The sequence below is a fragment of the Adiantum capillus-veneris genome, chromosome 17, assembly GCF_014529385.1.
Source record: "Adiantum capillus-veneris isolate H3 chromosome 17, ASM1452938v2, whole genome shotgun sequence".
Classification (NCBI taxonomy): Eukaryota; Viridiplantae; Streptophyta; class Polypodiopsida; order Polypodiales; family Pteridaceae; genus Adiantum; species Adiantum capillus-veneris.
The window spans coordinates 33,577,004-33,593,813 of NC_140947.1; the positions used below are offsets into that span (position 1 = coordinate 33,577,004).

A 16,810-nucleotide genomic window follows, 5' to 3' on the forward strand; every position below is an offset into this window, starting at 1 on the left:
CTGCGCACTTGTGTATCTACCAATCCCACCCAGCGCAAGTCCTCACATGATCTCCTCAACATGTTACAAGGCATTAAGCGTGTTGTTCCCACACTCCTAGATAGTGCACGCCCAAAGATGGAAATCATACCTTGTAATTTGAGAACTGTCCATACTTTGCAATGAAACAGTTTTGTCTTGTCTCATGTCCATTGTCTTGAAATTTCATGCTATTTTATTACATTGGTGTTGTCAAAGTGATGAGAGAGATGTGAATTTTAAAATTGTGTATGTTGAACATTGATTGTAGTTTTTTAATCAATGTGTATCTATTGTTTCGATCTAATATTTTATTGTCGTGTGATTTGACAGGAAATGGCAGTCCCATACGCTCCTCCCAATGTCGACGGTGAGCTCGACCACGAGGAGTCGCAACACATCCTTTGCGAGGAGAGCCTGCGTCACGAGGCTCAAGACCTCTCCTTCTTCTTTGTTGAGGCCGTGGAGCCCGAGGGTTTGGAGGGCAAACCAATGAAATTGGAAGATGTGCGCAAGTGCTATCCCTCCTTTTTTGTGAAAGACGTACTGTTCAGGAGGTCAGGTCATGCCAAGGCAATGGTAGCACTGAAAATCTCAGATTTGCAACACAAAGGGCTCGCGTGTGTGTTTCTCCTACGCTTCATCCAAAAGGAGCACAGTCTACCTAACAATACTCAAGTTGCCATGTACTTCATCCAGTAAGTCTTCCTGCAAGATATAATGAAGAAGCACGTCCTTTGGAGAGACCGTCCTTTCAATGCTGGTGTCAAACTTTTCAAGAGCTAAAGAAAGGATACAAGCACGTCATGGGGAGGCAGATCCACCTGCACAAAAGAGGCCAGTTGTGCTCCTACCAGGTGAGCATGAACAAATTGTTAATATTGTGTCTCGGGGGCTACACTAGCCAGCCAAGGAGAGAGCGTTCTCTCACTACAAGAGAAGTTGAAAGCCAAAGAAGCATAAGTAGTTGTTTTAGAGAAAAATAATTGCCAGATACGAAGCATGATATGGTCCTCTCTCTCCCCTATCTGAGGAGTTAGGACCAAGTCACAAGGCAAATATTCAAGAAATGATGGATATGCTTGAGGCAACATTGGACACAAATCTTGAAGAAGTGGTGGATATCACGATTTCTTAAAGACATTGTAGACTGTAGTTGAAAATTTTAATGGCAAATTATTCCATCCTTTTTTGAGACGCATTGTATTCTCTCTATGTTTATGGCACTGAATTTGTTTTGGAGTTGCTAATTGATGACTTTGTTGACAATTTGGTTTGTAGATGTCATCTTATTCAGGATTTGAGAATGTTATTTTATTTGGTTGCCACATTATGTCCTCAATACTTATGTTTATGTGAACTCTCTTCAATACTTGACCCTAAACTTAATGGAGAAGACTTTCACATTGTCCAAAGGTGTGCATGTTCCTCCTAATTAAAAAAACTGAGATATATAGCCCAATAGGGAGCTACAGTGAGATAGAGTAGATACATTATCATGAAAAGATGTTTACATTTTTCCATCCATCACATACACCAAGTCATCAACATCTTCATTATCTGAACATTCTGTAGCCACTTCCCACTCTATCTCATCGTTGCTACATCTCTGTTCCGCCATCATTCCATGAGTCTGAAGCACTCCAAAGTGTACTTTGGTTGCACATTTGGCTATCTTTGTGGGTGCATGAATGAGATGCATGATACAAAAGACGTACACAAGGTCTACGGCACGAGCAGGGCTTATGCGATTTCTGCGCTTTGAGTGCACAAAGTCATAAGAAGACCAATTGCGCTCACAACTACCACTAGATGCCGCGATCGAAAGCACCCTAGTTGCCACGTGTTGTAACTCAACTACGTCTCCTCCATATTCTTTCCACCATACTAGGCCTAAATTTTTTTTAACGCTATTAAGAACCCAAGGATCTCCAAAAGTTCCTTCCCTATTGGCATAATCCACCCTCTGCTGGAATGCATCCATGCCATCGTCGCCTGGCAACAACTGAGAGTAGACGTTTCTAAAGTCTCTCATCACCTCTTTGTTGGAAGCTTGTCCGTTCATCTGAAACTTTGAATCCAAGACAAATGTAGCACCATGCAATGGTGTGTGCATTTGAGCCCATCGTTTTTCCACAAGATGCATGATCTGTGATCTCTCCCTTGCACTGTAGTGGTTGTATTCTTTGGTTTGACGCAGCGCCACAGACATGATCCAATTATCCTTACCAATGAAAAACTTATCTGTGTCGACAACCCTTAGTAGTCCACATAGGGCTTACTAACCCCAACAAGTTTGTCAATGTTCCGCCAAAAGAGAGGATATTGCACCAAGGACACACATTTTTGAGCTGCTTCGTGGTGGCTTGGATACTTGCTGAGCCAAGGCTCCTAATGGCGATCTGTAATAGTTTTTGTAAGAGCCACTCGTACTTCAATGAGATTATTCAAAACATAGTAACCTGTAGCGAGTTGTGTGACACAAAAAATTTGAAGTCATTTTTGGGGAGAGTTGGAGCAAAATAAATCAATGTAAATTGACGTTCCCATATAAACTTGACTATGTGATTGGCGTCAATAAGAACTTGTTTTATGAATGATAATCTGCCCATATCCTTTAGGGGTAAATTTAGGGTGTGTGATACACATCCAAGCCATGTAATTTTTGAGTACTTTTCCATAATGGCTAAACCCGCTCCTTTGCAGTTGGAAGCATTATCTGTAACAATAGCTGTCACATTCTTTGGTCCACCGAGTCGAGCCATAGCTTGCTCATATACCATTGTCAAGTAGAGAGATTTCTTCTCTTTCAAGAGGTATCAATGGCCTCCAAAAACATTGCACCTTTCGGACAAATTACCATGACATTAATTAATGGTTTTTTTTGACAGTTGATCCATCCGTTGAGCGCTATGGTACAGCCAAACGTTGGAACAAAGTCAAGCACCGTTCGCTTGAGAATCACTTCTGTACTGCTCTTGACTTTGTCCACATACTCTATTCGCATTTTATTATAATCAAGATAGATGAAGCCTTTTTTTGCAGTTGACATTAGGGCATCTTTGAAAATAGGATTTCTTATGACATTAAATGGGATTCCACAAGCCATGAAGGCTTGTGTTAACCCTCATGGCTCACAGACACCCCATCACCTACGACAGACGTGTATTATGTATTTGGTAGAGTCAGGTACCGGGCTTGTCGGACCAATAGGAAAAGGGTAAGAGTGATCGCCGATGAGAGGCGCACTCTAACTGGGACATTCAAGGGATTAGTTGGCTAAGCATGGGCGCCCAAGTGTGAATGGGGTGAGCTCATATAAAAGCCAACTAAACCTAAAATTCACTCATTCTCTCATTTGTGCAATAGAAGAGTGCTCTTGCTCCATCTCCATCTCCATCTTCTTCTTCTTCACCTCCTTGTGTGTGTGTGTATGTGTGTGTGTGTGTGTGTGTGTGTGTGTGTGTGTGTGTGTGTGTGTGAGAGAGAGAGAGAGAGAGAGAGCGTGATCGAGCATTGCGGCGGCACGACGGCGGTGAAGCGGTTGAGCGCGACGTAGCGTCTCCTTCTTCTTCGCGGCGAGGAATCCTCCACGGCAGGAGCATAGAGCGGTGAGTGACACACCAGTGCCCTCTTTTGAGCTTACTAGTTAAGCTAGTTGTGTGCTTGGAGCCGTCTATGGCTCTCACATAGTGTTAGGCAAGGCCCTTGCTTTGACAGTGCGGCAAGGAGCGCACATTTTTGGCATCGTTGCCGGGGAATCGCCCTGCACTAAGCCCAAGAGGCACTTTGTGCTTCTCCTATGAGTTGTTTGTAGTAGGAAAGAAGAGGAAGAGGAAGAGGAATGAGTTGTTTTTCTGTAAGTTGTTAATTAGTGTATTGTCTGCAAGTTTTGTGATTTCTACATAATGTTGTGTTTTCTGTTTGCACACAGTCTTTGCACAATTAGTAGTCGTTAGCTTGTTTGCAGTGAATGAATAAGTAGGAAGGCAGTTAGCAATTTCTGTTTGCACACAGTCTGTACAAAGTTTCCTGTCAAGGTTTGCCTGCACATAGTCTTTGCACAGTAAGGTAGTGAGAGAGGAAGTAGGTGGACAGTTAGCTCACTGTCAGTAAGCAAATAACAGATTAGTTAGTAGATTAGTTAGTGGTTAGCAGCACTGTTAGTAAGTAGACAAGGTAGTGAGCTATTGACAGAGAGGTTAGGTAGGTGTTGACAGTGTGTGTGGCCAAGAAAGGGTCACCTAAACCGCGCGCGGTCGTCTCCTTTTTAAAAAAAATTTCTAATCGGGATCATTTCCCCAAGCCCAAGCCCAAGCCCAAGCCCAGGCCTCAGTCCTCAGTCTTATGATATATACTAGACTCACTCTTATATATATACCCTACCCCCTCAAGAGGGAATGAGAGCATGTGGGGCAAGTCCTCCACTCTCCTCCCTTCTCTTCCCACTTGCACCCTTAAACTTTCTAATTTGGGCCTAGTTCCCTACTAGAAATTGATGGTTTTAGGGGTTCCGAGGGCATAAAGTGACCAAACGGAGGGCTTGAAAGCACGGCACGTCCCTCTGATTGAGACGCTCGTTTTGAGCTATCATACGTTCTATTCTATAGCTGGGTCAGAAAAAAAGGACCAAAAAATCAAAAAATAAAATAAAAATTTAAGAAAAGACTTGGGTTGCAAAACACCCAAAAATACTAGGTGAGCAGCCTTCACGGGCACTCACTGACACTTCTAGGGGATCCAAGTCATATGAACCTACGCTCTAGACGAGTGTTAGAGCACGAGCATATTGGTAGTGCCTCCATTTACACGGGCACCCATTATTCCTCCACCCTAAGTTCTAGACCTTCGGTCGGGACTCAAGGTAGCGCGATCCAAGATCCTCATATCGCGTCTAGTGATTCTTCCTCTGACTACGAAGTCATGGAGGGGTATCCTACACCAAACCCTGATAGTTCAAGTCAAGACATGCATGCCATGGGCCCACGGCCCGGGTCCAGCGTGTTTAGGAGCTTAAAAGAGACCCTTAGTAGAGCTACTCGCTCCGAACATGCGGTTAATGAAATAAATGAAGGGAGTGGGGAAGTAAATTCGTCATTCATGCCTAAAATAGACCCTATGCTTCTTGAGAGTGTGCATGTGAATGTTCCATCCACTGCACCTCCTGATCCTTTAGGACTATCTCCCTCTGAGGTTTTACTACCCGATGGTAGGAGTCTTGCCGAAGTACAAGAGATCGAACGCTATATGCAAGCAACAAGGGAGAGGGAAATTGAGAACCTACGAAGGCTAGAACAAAGTCGAGCCCTGAAAGCAAAGGCTCCTATGACAACAATCATGCCAGCCAAGCAACCGAGTGCTCCCAAGGTAGCAGTCACGGAGGGGCAAGCGATGAGGAGCAATAATGCTTCCACTTCGAGGGAAACCTCCAGCACACCAGGCCTAGATGGGATAATCCTAAATGAAAATTGGGAGCATGACCTACAAGCAGAAGCTTTAACTGATCGGTACACAGGACACACCTATCATGTGGGTTGGTTAGATGTTCTACAATCCACATCGGGTGCTACTAGCATAGATGAGCAACAACAGAAAGTCTGTGATGTCCTCCATAGGATTGTTGAGTTAGAAAGACAGAACACAGGGATCAACATGCCTTCAACAGGCCTAATGAGATTCTTGGATACGGGAAAGGCCAACCAACCAACCCTATCACAAATGGAGACTCCCTCAGTGAGCCCCATTGATCCTCCATATGTTGTTTCGCCAGGGGCCTCAGTACAATCTGAGCCCACAAGTGGCAGCTTTACCTTCCCAGATCTAGCTCATCTTTCTCTTAATGACACTACGGCTACCATGCATATCCCAGTGGTGAGAATGACAAGAAATACACCATGGAGTTCATTTGTTAACACTGCGCCGATGCCTAGTAGCACAGTGCCCCCAACTATACCTACATGTATGTATCAATCATGTGCACCTGTCGTACCTCAGCCTCATGTAGCTCCTACACCTCCGATTATTCCAAGAGCTTACAATCCACAATGGAATTATCCAAGCTCTTATACAAGTGGAGCCATGCCATTTAATAATAACATGCCATATCAGGCACCCCCTATGCCTAGGGCCACGCCTGTAAACTTTGGACCACTGTCTGGTACACCACCATACGAAATATGGGACCCAAGAGCCGCGCGTATGCCAAGGCCAAGGCCAACTCCCATCTCACATGTGGTTCCAGGAGCACATACACCCATTATACCTGCTCAAATAGGAGATTTGGCAGCATTTGCTCAAACTATCGGTCGCTCTATTGCGGAAAACATGCGTAGTGCACCTGATAGAGAGCCTAGGAGCAAGGCAGTTCAAGTAGCTAAGCTCACACAGAAATTCAGTGGAGACGGAGATGCTAGAAAGCATATGGAAGTCTTTGAACATGTGTGCGATTCCTTGGAAGAGCACAATGAGCTACATAAGTGTAAGGCTTTGAGTTTGACCCTAAGCGAAAAGGCTGGAGATTGGTATAGAACCTTAAGAGTAGAAGAGAAAACGATCTACTCTACTCTTAGGAGACTGTTCTTAAAAGAATACATACGAGAGGGAGTACTTTGGGGTGTAGCCTCTCAGCTCTAGTAAGCCCAACGAGAAGAAGGTGAATCCGTGAGAGACTTCATTAGTTGCCTAAAGAATTTGAATTCTCGATGCAATCCAAATGAGCGATTCAACAACAACCAATTGCTCGATAGATTCATTAGGGGACTACGACATGAAAGTATCTATAATGGCCTAGTCATTAGAGGTATCACTACTTGGGAAGCAGTCACCATGAATGCAATCCAATTGGAGGATAATTTAATGATTGCAGGAGAAAGAGTGTTTGTCGAGCCGAAGTCTAGTAGCTCGAAAGCATCAGGGCATGAGCCAATGAAGATAAAGCCAATTGTGAAAGAGCAAACGATATCTGAGATGACTTTGGCAAATCTCACCAAGGCCATCCAAGAAAGCCTTAGGGGTAATCGTGCTCCACAAAACACTCATATGTATCCAAGACGGGAGCAACAATGGTGCTCAATTTGCTTGGGCCCACATACTACGAGTGAATGCCCTACTTTCAGAGTAAAGTTTAACGGGACTTGTAACGCGTGTGGTAGGTATGGCCATCAAGCGAAGGATTGCCTAATGCTTAAACACATCATGGAAAATAGACCGCCTATAGCTTGGGCAGACTCACCTCGAGTTCCTGCATTGATGCCTACCCCACCAATGGAGCAACAGTTGCCATTACAGCACATGGTCCCTAGAACCCAAAATGTGGTCCAAACCACACCGTTGCCACCTCCAGTGCTAGGACCGCAACCCCCTCATCCAAGAGTTACACCTATGAACCAAATAGGTTGCGAGTCATCTAGTACTTATGTAGATTGCGAACAGGACATAGACTCTAGTATCACCTATGGAGTCGACATGCTTGAGGAGTGTCCCATGTACTATATGGAAGACCATTGGGGACAAATCAAACCGGTATATCAAGCTACTGCGCTAGTAGCAAGAGGCCAAAACATTAATAGTTTTGCCAGGAGACCACCTCTTCAGTGCTACGAATGTGGTGGACAACATCGAGTAGCTGAGTGCCCCATTAGAATGCAAAAGAATGCTGCACTAATGCAAACCAGTCAAGGGAGTATATTGGCAATGCCAATACTCACTTGTAATCGTTGTGGCATAGATCATTTGATCGCACAGTGTCCTAACAATCCAAACGCACCGAAAATCACACCATTGAACATAATAGAGATTGTTGATGGGACACCACCAACTATAAACATAGCACCAGTGAATGCACTCACACGGTCGATGCTCCAAAAGCAAAATTACATCCTCGAAGAGAGAGATGTTGCATCCATTGGCCGAGCGAGAAAGAAGAAAACACGAAGAAAGAAATCCCTTAATGCTTCTAGCTCAAAACCTAGTTCAAAGACTAACATAGGGACAGGAGAGGATCCCGTGTATATGAATGACCCTGAGGATGACTCCTATTCGATAAAGACCACGGAGACCAAAACTGTTACTACAAAGGAAAAAGCCAGTGAGGAGGATCACGAGGGGGAATTACGACGAACACCAAAAGAGTATTCAAAGTTAAACCACCTAGTTGCGAACTCCCAAGATAAGCCACGAGAGACAAAAAATGAGGATTGCAAGAGAAAGATTGGAACCTATCCAAACCCAACAGTGGAAATTGAACGAGTCCAACAACTGAGGGGTTTGGTGGAAGAAACTCAACGAACATTAGAACCTGAACCCAAACATATCCAGATGTCGGACACAGTGTTTCCCACACAAGTTCAACCTCACAAGAACTACAGGCCGTTAGCTATACCCAGTATCACTCGGGAATGCCCGACCCCCTTGAGGAAGTGGAGATTCCATATTCACCATTCTCTTGTCAGGGTCCTACGTCCCACAAGATGCCATTAAATGTTTCCAAATTGATGGATTTCATGTCTTCAGAAGTTAGAACCACCATCATGTCCAAACTATATAAAGACCCCGAGCTAGTCTCAGCTCTTCGAGCCTTCCTCAATGGAGAATTACAGGCCGGATTACCACAGTTTGCACATATGAACAAACCTGACTCGGTAATGAATGATGAGGAACATTTAGCACCACCATCTGACCTAGCGGGACATGAATCTGTAATTGAAGTACCCGTTAACAAGTTGGGGCAATACTTTGAAGGTGATGAATCTAATGCTACTCTACCAATCACTACTAAAGGATTAACTGTAAAGGGAGTCCTTGACGGTGGTGTGGGAGTTAGCATGGTGACAAAGAGTTGTTGGGAGTCTATGGGGCGACCTCACTTTGAAGCCACAAGCGTAGTGGTAAAAATGGCTAATGGATCTATTGTTACGCCTATTGGAATGCTAAAGGATCTCAGAATCAAGGTCTTGGGACACAAGGTAAGGCAGACTTTCATTTTTATGGATTTTCCAACCATCCTATGTCATTTGAGATGATCTTAGGGCGTCCATTCATGAGGGAAGCAAAAATGGTGCATGACTGGTCCAAAAACCACGTCTACTTACAGTTCCGAGACTCTGTCATTAGAGTTGATCTTTTAAGTGGTCGAACGCATCCTCTAGGAAATAAATTCATCATTGATAATCGATCAGACACAACAATTCACTCAGCTCCATTACAATATTGTTACACGTGTAACGAAGACACGGATATTGGGGAGAACTCTCCTTATATGGATATCCTACCCGGAATGGCTGAGTCAGACAATGTCGATTGGGTGCACCTAGCGGCAACTATAGATACATGGGGAGCTAGAGGAACAACCTGGGTAACACCAGATGGGGAAGAGATACCACACATTGCACCAGTAAACATGTTAGGTGTAGCGCATGTAACATCCGATGATAGGAAAGAGGCACACCTACCTGAGAGTGAAACCGATGATTCCTCAAAGGCTTCAGGCCAATACACGTCAGAAACGGAATCTCAGGGAGAAATGGATTCAGAACCTGAGGAAACATTGAGTGAGCCAAGTATAGAAACTGAACACTCAAGGCCTAGTACGACCATCTATGGTAATTTATATGAGAGTGAAGAAGATACAAGCGAAGACCTATCAAGCGAGTCGAGTTCAAACATTTACCAAAATCAAAACCTTAACAAGAAACAAAGGTCATATAAGAGACGACGATATCAAGCAAATGTGAGATCTAGGATAAACAAGGAAAGATCTACTACAGAATGGATTAGCTATCTAGGGGCATGTGATGCTCATCGAAAGCTAGTAGACAATTGGGGTGAACATCTCTAGAGTGTCATGTGGTGCAGCCCGCGACCCATTGACCTCGCTCAATTGGAGGTTACAAAGCCAAAATTGAGTCGAACTATAAGAAGACATCAAAACCGAGAGTTAGCACAACAACAAAAGGAAGCAGAACTAAAAGAAAGGTCTCCGTCAGGACAAGAGCCTGTTGACTTACATACGGCTCCTGAACATTTTAAATCTTATACCACGGGGGAGCGAAAGGTTGTGTATGCCAAAGCCCAACGAATACCTACCAATGGAAGCAGTGGAGTCTATGATGGTCCAGTGGTAGTTAAAGAGATAGAATTAGCAACACCAGGTGAGGAGTCTAAACCAGTCTTTATTGCTCAAGACCTTACCGAAACTGAAGAGGCTGTACTTACGGAGCTCCTCAAGGAATACAAGGATATCTTTGCTTGGACATATCATGACATGAAGGGCGTTCCACTTTCTGTGGTGCAACATACAATTCCCATGATCAACACTGCTAAACCCGTCCAGCAACGACCCTATCCAATGAATCCTAAGTACGCAAAATTGTACAAGAGGAGATTGAAAAACTTATCCAATGTGGATTCATATACCCTATTGAGCACTCAGAATGAGTTTCTCCAACAATCATTGTGCCAAAAAAGAATGGGAAACTAAGAGTGTGCGTGGACCTCAAGAAAGTTAATGCAGCTACTAGGAGAGATCATTATCCCTTGCCATATTCAGAACATGTGCTTGAAAGAGTTGCGGGCAAGGAAGCTTATAGCTTTTTAGATGGGTACTCTGGTTACAATCAAATCACAATTGCATTAGAGGACCAAGCTAAAACTGCTTTTATCACAGAGTTTGGAGTGTTTGCATTTCGTGTTATGGCTTTTGGCTTAACAAATGCCCCTGCTACATTCCAACGATTAATAAACACTGCGTTTAAAGAATTTCTAAGAGAGTTTTGTGAAGCTTTCCTAGACGACCTTTGTGTTTATTCTTCTTGGGAGAAGCATTTGTTATATCTACGAAAAATATTTGAAAGGTGCAGATTTTATCGCATTTCATTGAACCCTTTCAAATGCCAATTTTGGGTTAAGCATGGAGTCATTCTAGGGCGTATAGTGTCCAAGAACGGGATATCCACACATGAGAGTAAGATTAAAGCCATTGCCGATTTGCCACCACCTACGAACTATAAAGGAGTTCAAAGATTTATGGGCCATGTTGGTTATTATCGAAGGTTTATTTTAAACTTTGCCGAGATAGCGCGTCCATTGTACAAGCTTCTTATCGAGTTTCACTGGACGGAAGAATGTCATCAATCTTATGAGTTATTAAAGAAGGTCCTAACAAGTGCTCCAATCCTGCGAACACCTGATTGGAATGTACCTTTTAATGTGCATATTGATGCATCAAATTTTTCTATTGGGTGTGTTCTAACTCAACCAGGAGAACATAAATTGGACTACCCTATTAGCTTTGCAAGTCGCCAATTAAATGATGCCGAGATGAACTACACTACTACAGAGCGCGAAGGTCTAGCTATGATTTACGCAGTAAAGAAATTTCGTTATTACCTTCTTGCTACCAAGTTTGTGTTTTATGTTGATCATCAAGCATTGCTATATTTGGTAAACAAGTCGTGTTCCACAGGTCGAATTACACGATGGTTGTTAATTCTTCTTGAGTTTGACTTCACCGTTGTTGTGAGGCCTGGGAGGAAACATGTCATGGCGGATCATTTATCTCGTATCCCTAATGGCGAAGCTCCTACGGGGGTTGATGATGAATTGCCTGATACTCCTTTGTTCATTGTTGAGACAATGCCTGAATGGAGTGAAAATATTGTTAACTTCTTAGTTAATGGTTTTTCACCCAAAGAGCTGCGAAAAGATATAGCTCGAAAATTTATCAAGGAATGCGAACCCTATTGCTTACTGGCTGGAACTCTCTATAAGAGAGGAAAAGATGATGTTCTTAGACGCTGTGCCCGCGAGGATGAGTATTTATATATTCTACAAGAGGCACCTATGGGCGTAGCTGGTGGTCACTTTTCAAGAAAGTTGACTGCCCAAAAGATCTTACAGTCAGGCTATTGGTGGCCCACTCTGTTTAAGGATGCATCACTTTTTGCAAAGGGATGTGATGAATGCCAACGCTTCAACAAGCCACAAAGAAGGGATAGGATGCCTCTACATCCCATCAAGGTAACCCAACCATTTGAAAAGTGGGGCTTAGACTTTGTAGGACCGATTAGTCCGGCTGCACGTAACACGCAATCACGATATATCATTGTGGCTACGGACTATGTAACCAAATGGACTGAAGAAAAAGCAACACGAAAGGCGGATGCAAAAACAACAGCTAAGTTCCTCTTTGAGAACATTATCACACGTTTTGGATGCCCCTTTGAACTTGTGAGTGACAATGGAACTCATTTTATAAATGAAGTAATAAAAGAACTCACATCAAACTTCATGATATCTCACCACAAGTCTACACCTTATTATCCCCAAGCAAATGGACAAGATGAGAGTACCAACAAAACTCTCATCTCCATTTTGACAAAGACAGTCGAGGCTCATCGCACTGATTAGGACCTAAAGCTTACATAAGCTTTATGGGCTTATCGCACTGCGTATAAAGTTGCTATTAATTGCACACCGTTTAAGATGGTGTATGGCCAAGAAGCAGTTATGCCATGGGAGTTTGTCATTCCTAGTCTTCGAGTAACTTCTCAAGAAGGTTGGGATGGTAACCCCTTAGTGGAGCGATTATATATCCTGGAAAGGCTAGATGAAGAGAGGCAATTAGCTATGCGAAATGCTCTAGTGGAGAAGGATAGGAGAAAGAAGTGGTTTGATAGCCATTTAAAGGATAAAGACATCAAGGTTTGTGATAAAGTTCTTATGTACGGGGTACGTAATGAAAAGAAGAAATTGAAATATGCTGGTAAGGGACCATATCGAGTGTGTGAAATTACCCCGCAAGGTACCATTCGTGTGGAGACTCTAGATGGAGTTGAAACCATTGGATTCCTTAATGGGAGTAAATTCAAAAGATATTATGATCCTCTAAGCCAGGAAGAGTTGCAAGCCATCCATCAAAAGAAGGCTGCCAAGGAACAAGCAGAGCTTTAAAAAATCCAAGCAAGAGTTGAGGCTTGAGAACGACAACAACGTCTTAGATGCCAACGAGAGGCTAATCTGGGAATCACGCAAGCATTTTTCGAGGACACAGATGACGACTCATTAGAATCTAAGCCACCCCTATGATACCCAATTGAGCTTAATAGCCCCTATGGAAAAGTACTATACAATGCCTTATTAGATACGGGAGCTAAACACAATTTGTTATCCTATGGAGTTTGGTGTCAATTAGGGAAACCGACCCTATCCCTGAGTACGATGCAAGTCAAGGGCATTAATAAAAAGAAAACTGCTATTCTTGGAGTCCTTCGGACCCCTGTTGTCCATGACAATGGAAGCATAGTGCAGAGGTTTCTAGTCATGCCCGCGGGAGCTATGGAAGGCAACGTAAACCTGGGACGCACGTGGATGTTGGCAACCAAATGCACTATTGATTGGGATACTGGTAGTGTCACGACGCGACCACCGACTCTTACCCCTATCATTCAAGCAAAGTCACCTACGTTGCAAACTCTAGCAAAGTTGAAGGATAGCCAACATTCACAAGCCAAGGTGGTTAACTCGTCTTTGCCGGCTACCCATGAACCTAGCACTTCAACACTTGTAGTTGCAGCAAGCAGTAATATTGCAAGTACTCAACCTGCACAACCTAAGAGTACATACCAATGGGTCCCCAAGGCCTTACTTCCAACTACCTCATGTTAAGTATGGAGCCTTATTTACACTTGTAATTTTCTGTGGTAAAAGCAAACATTTGTAAGGCCCCCATTATGAGGAGAAGCCACCGTGCGTGAAGGAAAATCACTCACCGGAAACCTAAATTTTCACGGACAAGAATCAGGGGCAACTTTAAAGTGGTCAACCAATATTATTCTTTTTTCGCCGGAATATTATGGTCGGACGGCTGCCGGAAATTGATCGGAAAACAACCGGTCGGTTGGCCGGTGGCCGGTAGTCAATGGCCGATGGCCGGTGGTTGGAAGTCAATGGCCGGTGGCTGGTGGTCGGAAGTCAATGGCTGGTGGCCGGTGGCCGGTGGCCGAATTCAAAAGCGGACTTGTCTTCTCAAGGGCGGCCACACATGGGCGGATTGGAGGGTCGGATTTGGACTTATTCGCACAAGGGCGGCTACACATGGCTGTCTCTCATAAGAGAGGGCAGCCCTTTTGGCAAGGCGGGAGCTCCATTAAGGGTATAATCCCTTTGTAAACAACTACTTCTTGTTGTGAAGTACTAAAGCCATTGAGTGGCTGCTTTCCCGTGGACGTAGCCCACATTGGGTGAACCACGTATATCGTGTGTACTCTCTCTCTCTCTCTACTCTATAATCTCGTGTATATAAATCTGTCTTTCTCCATTAAGTAATCTACTCAATTATCTATTTAGCTACATATTATTTCCTAACACCTCAACCCTCCCATCCATTGTCGTGTACACCCATTTGTTTTGAAGTGTCCGCTTACCTTTAGGCAACTCAACCAACTCCCATGTTTGGTTGCGATGTAGTGAGTCCATCTCCACTTGCATGCTCTTCGTCCATTCTTCTTTGGATTCATGTTGCATAGCTTCTTCGTATGATTCCGGCTCTCTAGAATCTGAGATCAAGAGATGGTTGAAGGAAGGAACAAACCTTTCTGGAGGTCTACTTGCTCTTGTAGATCTTCGGGGAATAGGTTGAGGCTCCTCATTTGGTTGACGTTGTTGCACATTGTCACCGTTTGCAGTCCTTGAGTCTTCACCGTCCTCAAGCTCCATGTACTCATCACCTGTTTCTTTTGTTTGTTTTCTTTCCAAGTAATCTTTGTACATATTTTGTTTGTTAAAAATTACATCCCTACTCCTTAAGATTTTACCATCTTCAGGATTCCATAGGCGATACTCAAAGTCTCCTTCTCCATAGCCAATGAAGAAACACTTTTTGGACTTTGCATCTAGCTTTGATCTTAGGCTTCTATCTATGTGCATGAAAGCCTCACACCCAAAGACTTTGAGAAATGCATAATTCATCGGTTTACATGTCCATGCCTCTTCTGGAACTCCCCCATCCAATGCCGTTGAGGGTGACCGATTGATTAAGTACACAGACGTACTTATAGCTTCCGCACAAAGCTCAAGCGGTAGACCTGCATATAGCCGCATGCTTCGTGCTCGTTCCATGATTGTCCTGTTCATCCCTTCCAAAATCCCATTTTGTTGAGGTGTCCTTGGGGTTGTCCTTTGCCTCTGAATGCCATTGCTAGCACAAAAGCTTTCAAAAGCTTGGCTGCAATATTCACCTCCATTGTCGGATCTGAGGCGTTTAACCTTGGTACCTGTTTCATTCTCCACAAAGGCTTTCCACCTTTGAAATATGAAAAATACATCGGATTTATTCTTCATGACATAAACCCATGTTTTTCTAGTCGCATCGTCTATGAATGTTACATAGTACAATAAGCCACCAAGTGATGGTGTACTAGCAGGACCCCAAACATCAGAATGAACCAACTCAAGTTTTTTATTTTTTCTTTCATTTCCTGATTTTTGAAATTTTACCCTCTTTTGTTTACCATAAACACAATCTTCACAGAACTCTAAGTCTACTTCTTTCAAACCTGGTAGAAGCTTCTTTGTTTGAAGGATTTGCATTCCTTTGGCACTCATATGCCCAAGTCGGTAGTGCCACACCGCACTGTCAACTTCCGTAGTTGCTGCACAAGCTAAAGGTTGTGTGCTAACAGTACACAAGTAAAGTGTACCGACTTTTTCTCCCTTGGCAACCACCAAAGATCCCTTTGAGATCTTCCACCATTTGTTTCTGAATGCAATGTTGTGACCTTCATCGTCCAATTGTCCTGTAGAGATCAAATTTTTGCGAAGAGAAGGAACATGCCTAACATCTTTAAGCTTCCATTCATTGCCGTTAGTAGTTTTGACAGAAACTGTACCTTTGCCGACAATCTCACAAGCTTCATCATCTCCCAAGTATACATACCCAAAATTACCTTTGGTGTAGTCTTGGAAATGTTGCTTGTGTGGTGTCGCATGGAATGAAGCCCCGGAATCTACTATCCAGGAATTAGACACATTGTCTAATGAGAGAATTAGAGCATCTTGCTCCACTTTACCTGCCACATTGGCCTCCGATGTTGGCTTGTTGTCTTGAGACTCTGTCTCCTTCTTCTTCTTGGACCAGCAATCCTTCTTGACATGGCCCTTCTTGCCGCAGTTCCAACATTCAAGAACTGACTTTGTGCGTGACTTGCTCCGCCTTGAGCGATCACGACCCTTTTGGTTTTTGAACCTCTCCTTAGGCCTTCCTCTTGTTTCTACTGACAATGCAGCACTTGATGATTCTCCTATGCTTCTCCTTCGCATTTCCTCGCTTAGGAGAACACCCACAACATCATCAAACTTAAGAGTATTTGTGCCAGAAATAGAATTACTTACAGCCATCACAAGGCTGTCCCAACTATCCGGTAGAGATGATAGTATAAGGAGAGCTCGCACTTCGTCATCGAAATTGATTTTCACTGATCGAAGTTGACTTATGTTTGTGTTAAAGTCATTTAGGTGTTCTGCAACTGAACCATTCTCTGCCATCTTTAGATTGAACAAGCGCTTCATAAGAAATACCTTATTGGATGCCGATGGTTTTTCATAGAAGTCGTCAAGTGACTTCATCAAGTCCTCCGTGGTCTTCATCTCCGAAACATTGAAGGCCACCGTTGATGCCAAGCTTAACCGGATTGTTCCCAGTGCCTTTCGATCAAGGACAATCCATGCTTCATCTGCCATTGTTGTTGGCTTCTTCGCAAGACCACCTAGTGGCAAATAGAGGTCCTTCTGGTAGAGA

At 43.6% G+C, this 16,810-nt stretch overlaps 1 protein-coding gene across 1 annotated transcript; it reads right to left on the bottom strand.

Moving 5' to 3' along the window:
- Positions 1-1,528: 1,528 nt before the first annotated feature.
- LOC147437032 (uncharacterized) lies at positions 1,529-2,801 on the bottom strand. The gene is made up of 4 exons (XM_086486505.1): positions 2,580-2,801; positions 2,290-2,406; positions 2,078-2,257; positions 1,529-1,960 (listed from the first exon to the last, which is right to left on the bottom strand). Exons 1-4 carry the CDS (start codon positions 2,799-2,801, stop codon positions 1,529-1,531), a joined length of 951 nt encoding a protein of 316 aa, XP_086342631.1.
- Between the last annotated feature and the right edge of the window lie 14,009 nt (positions 2,802-16,810).

Bases quoted from the DNA above. Each gene is read 5' to 3' on its own strand.
- LOC147437032 (XM_086486505.1), bottom strand. From the start codon at position 2,801: ATGGTATATGAGCAAGCTATGGCTCGACTCGGTGGACCAAAGAATGTG. The intron at 2,258-2,289 runs GTGGACTACTAA...GACACAGATAAG, and splicing joins TTGGGGTTAGTAAGCCCTAT to TTTTTCATTGGTAAGGATAA. The intron at 1,961-2,077 runs GGACAAGCTTCC...GCCAATAGGGAA, and splicing joins ATTCAAAGTTTCAGATGAAC to GGAACTTTTGGAGATCCTTG.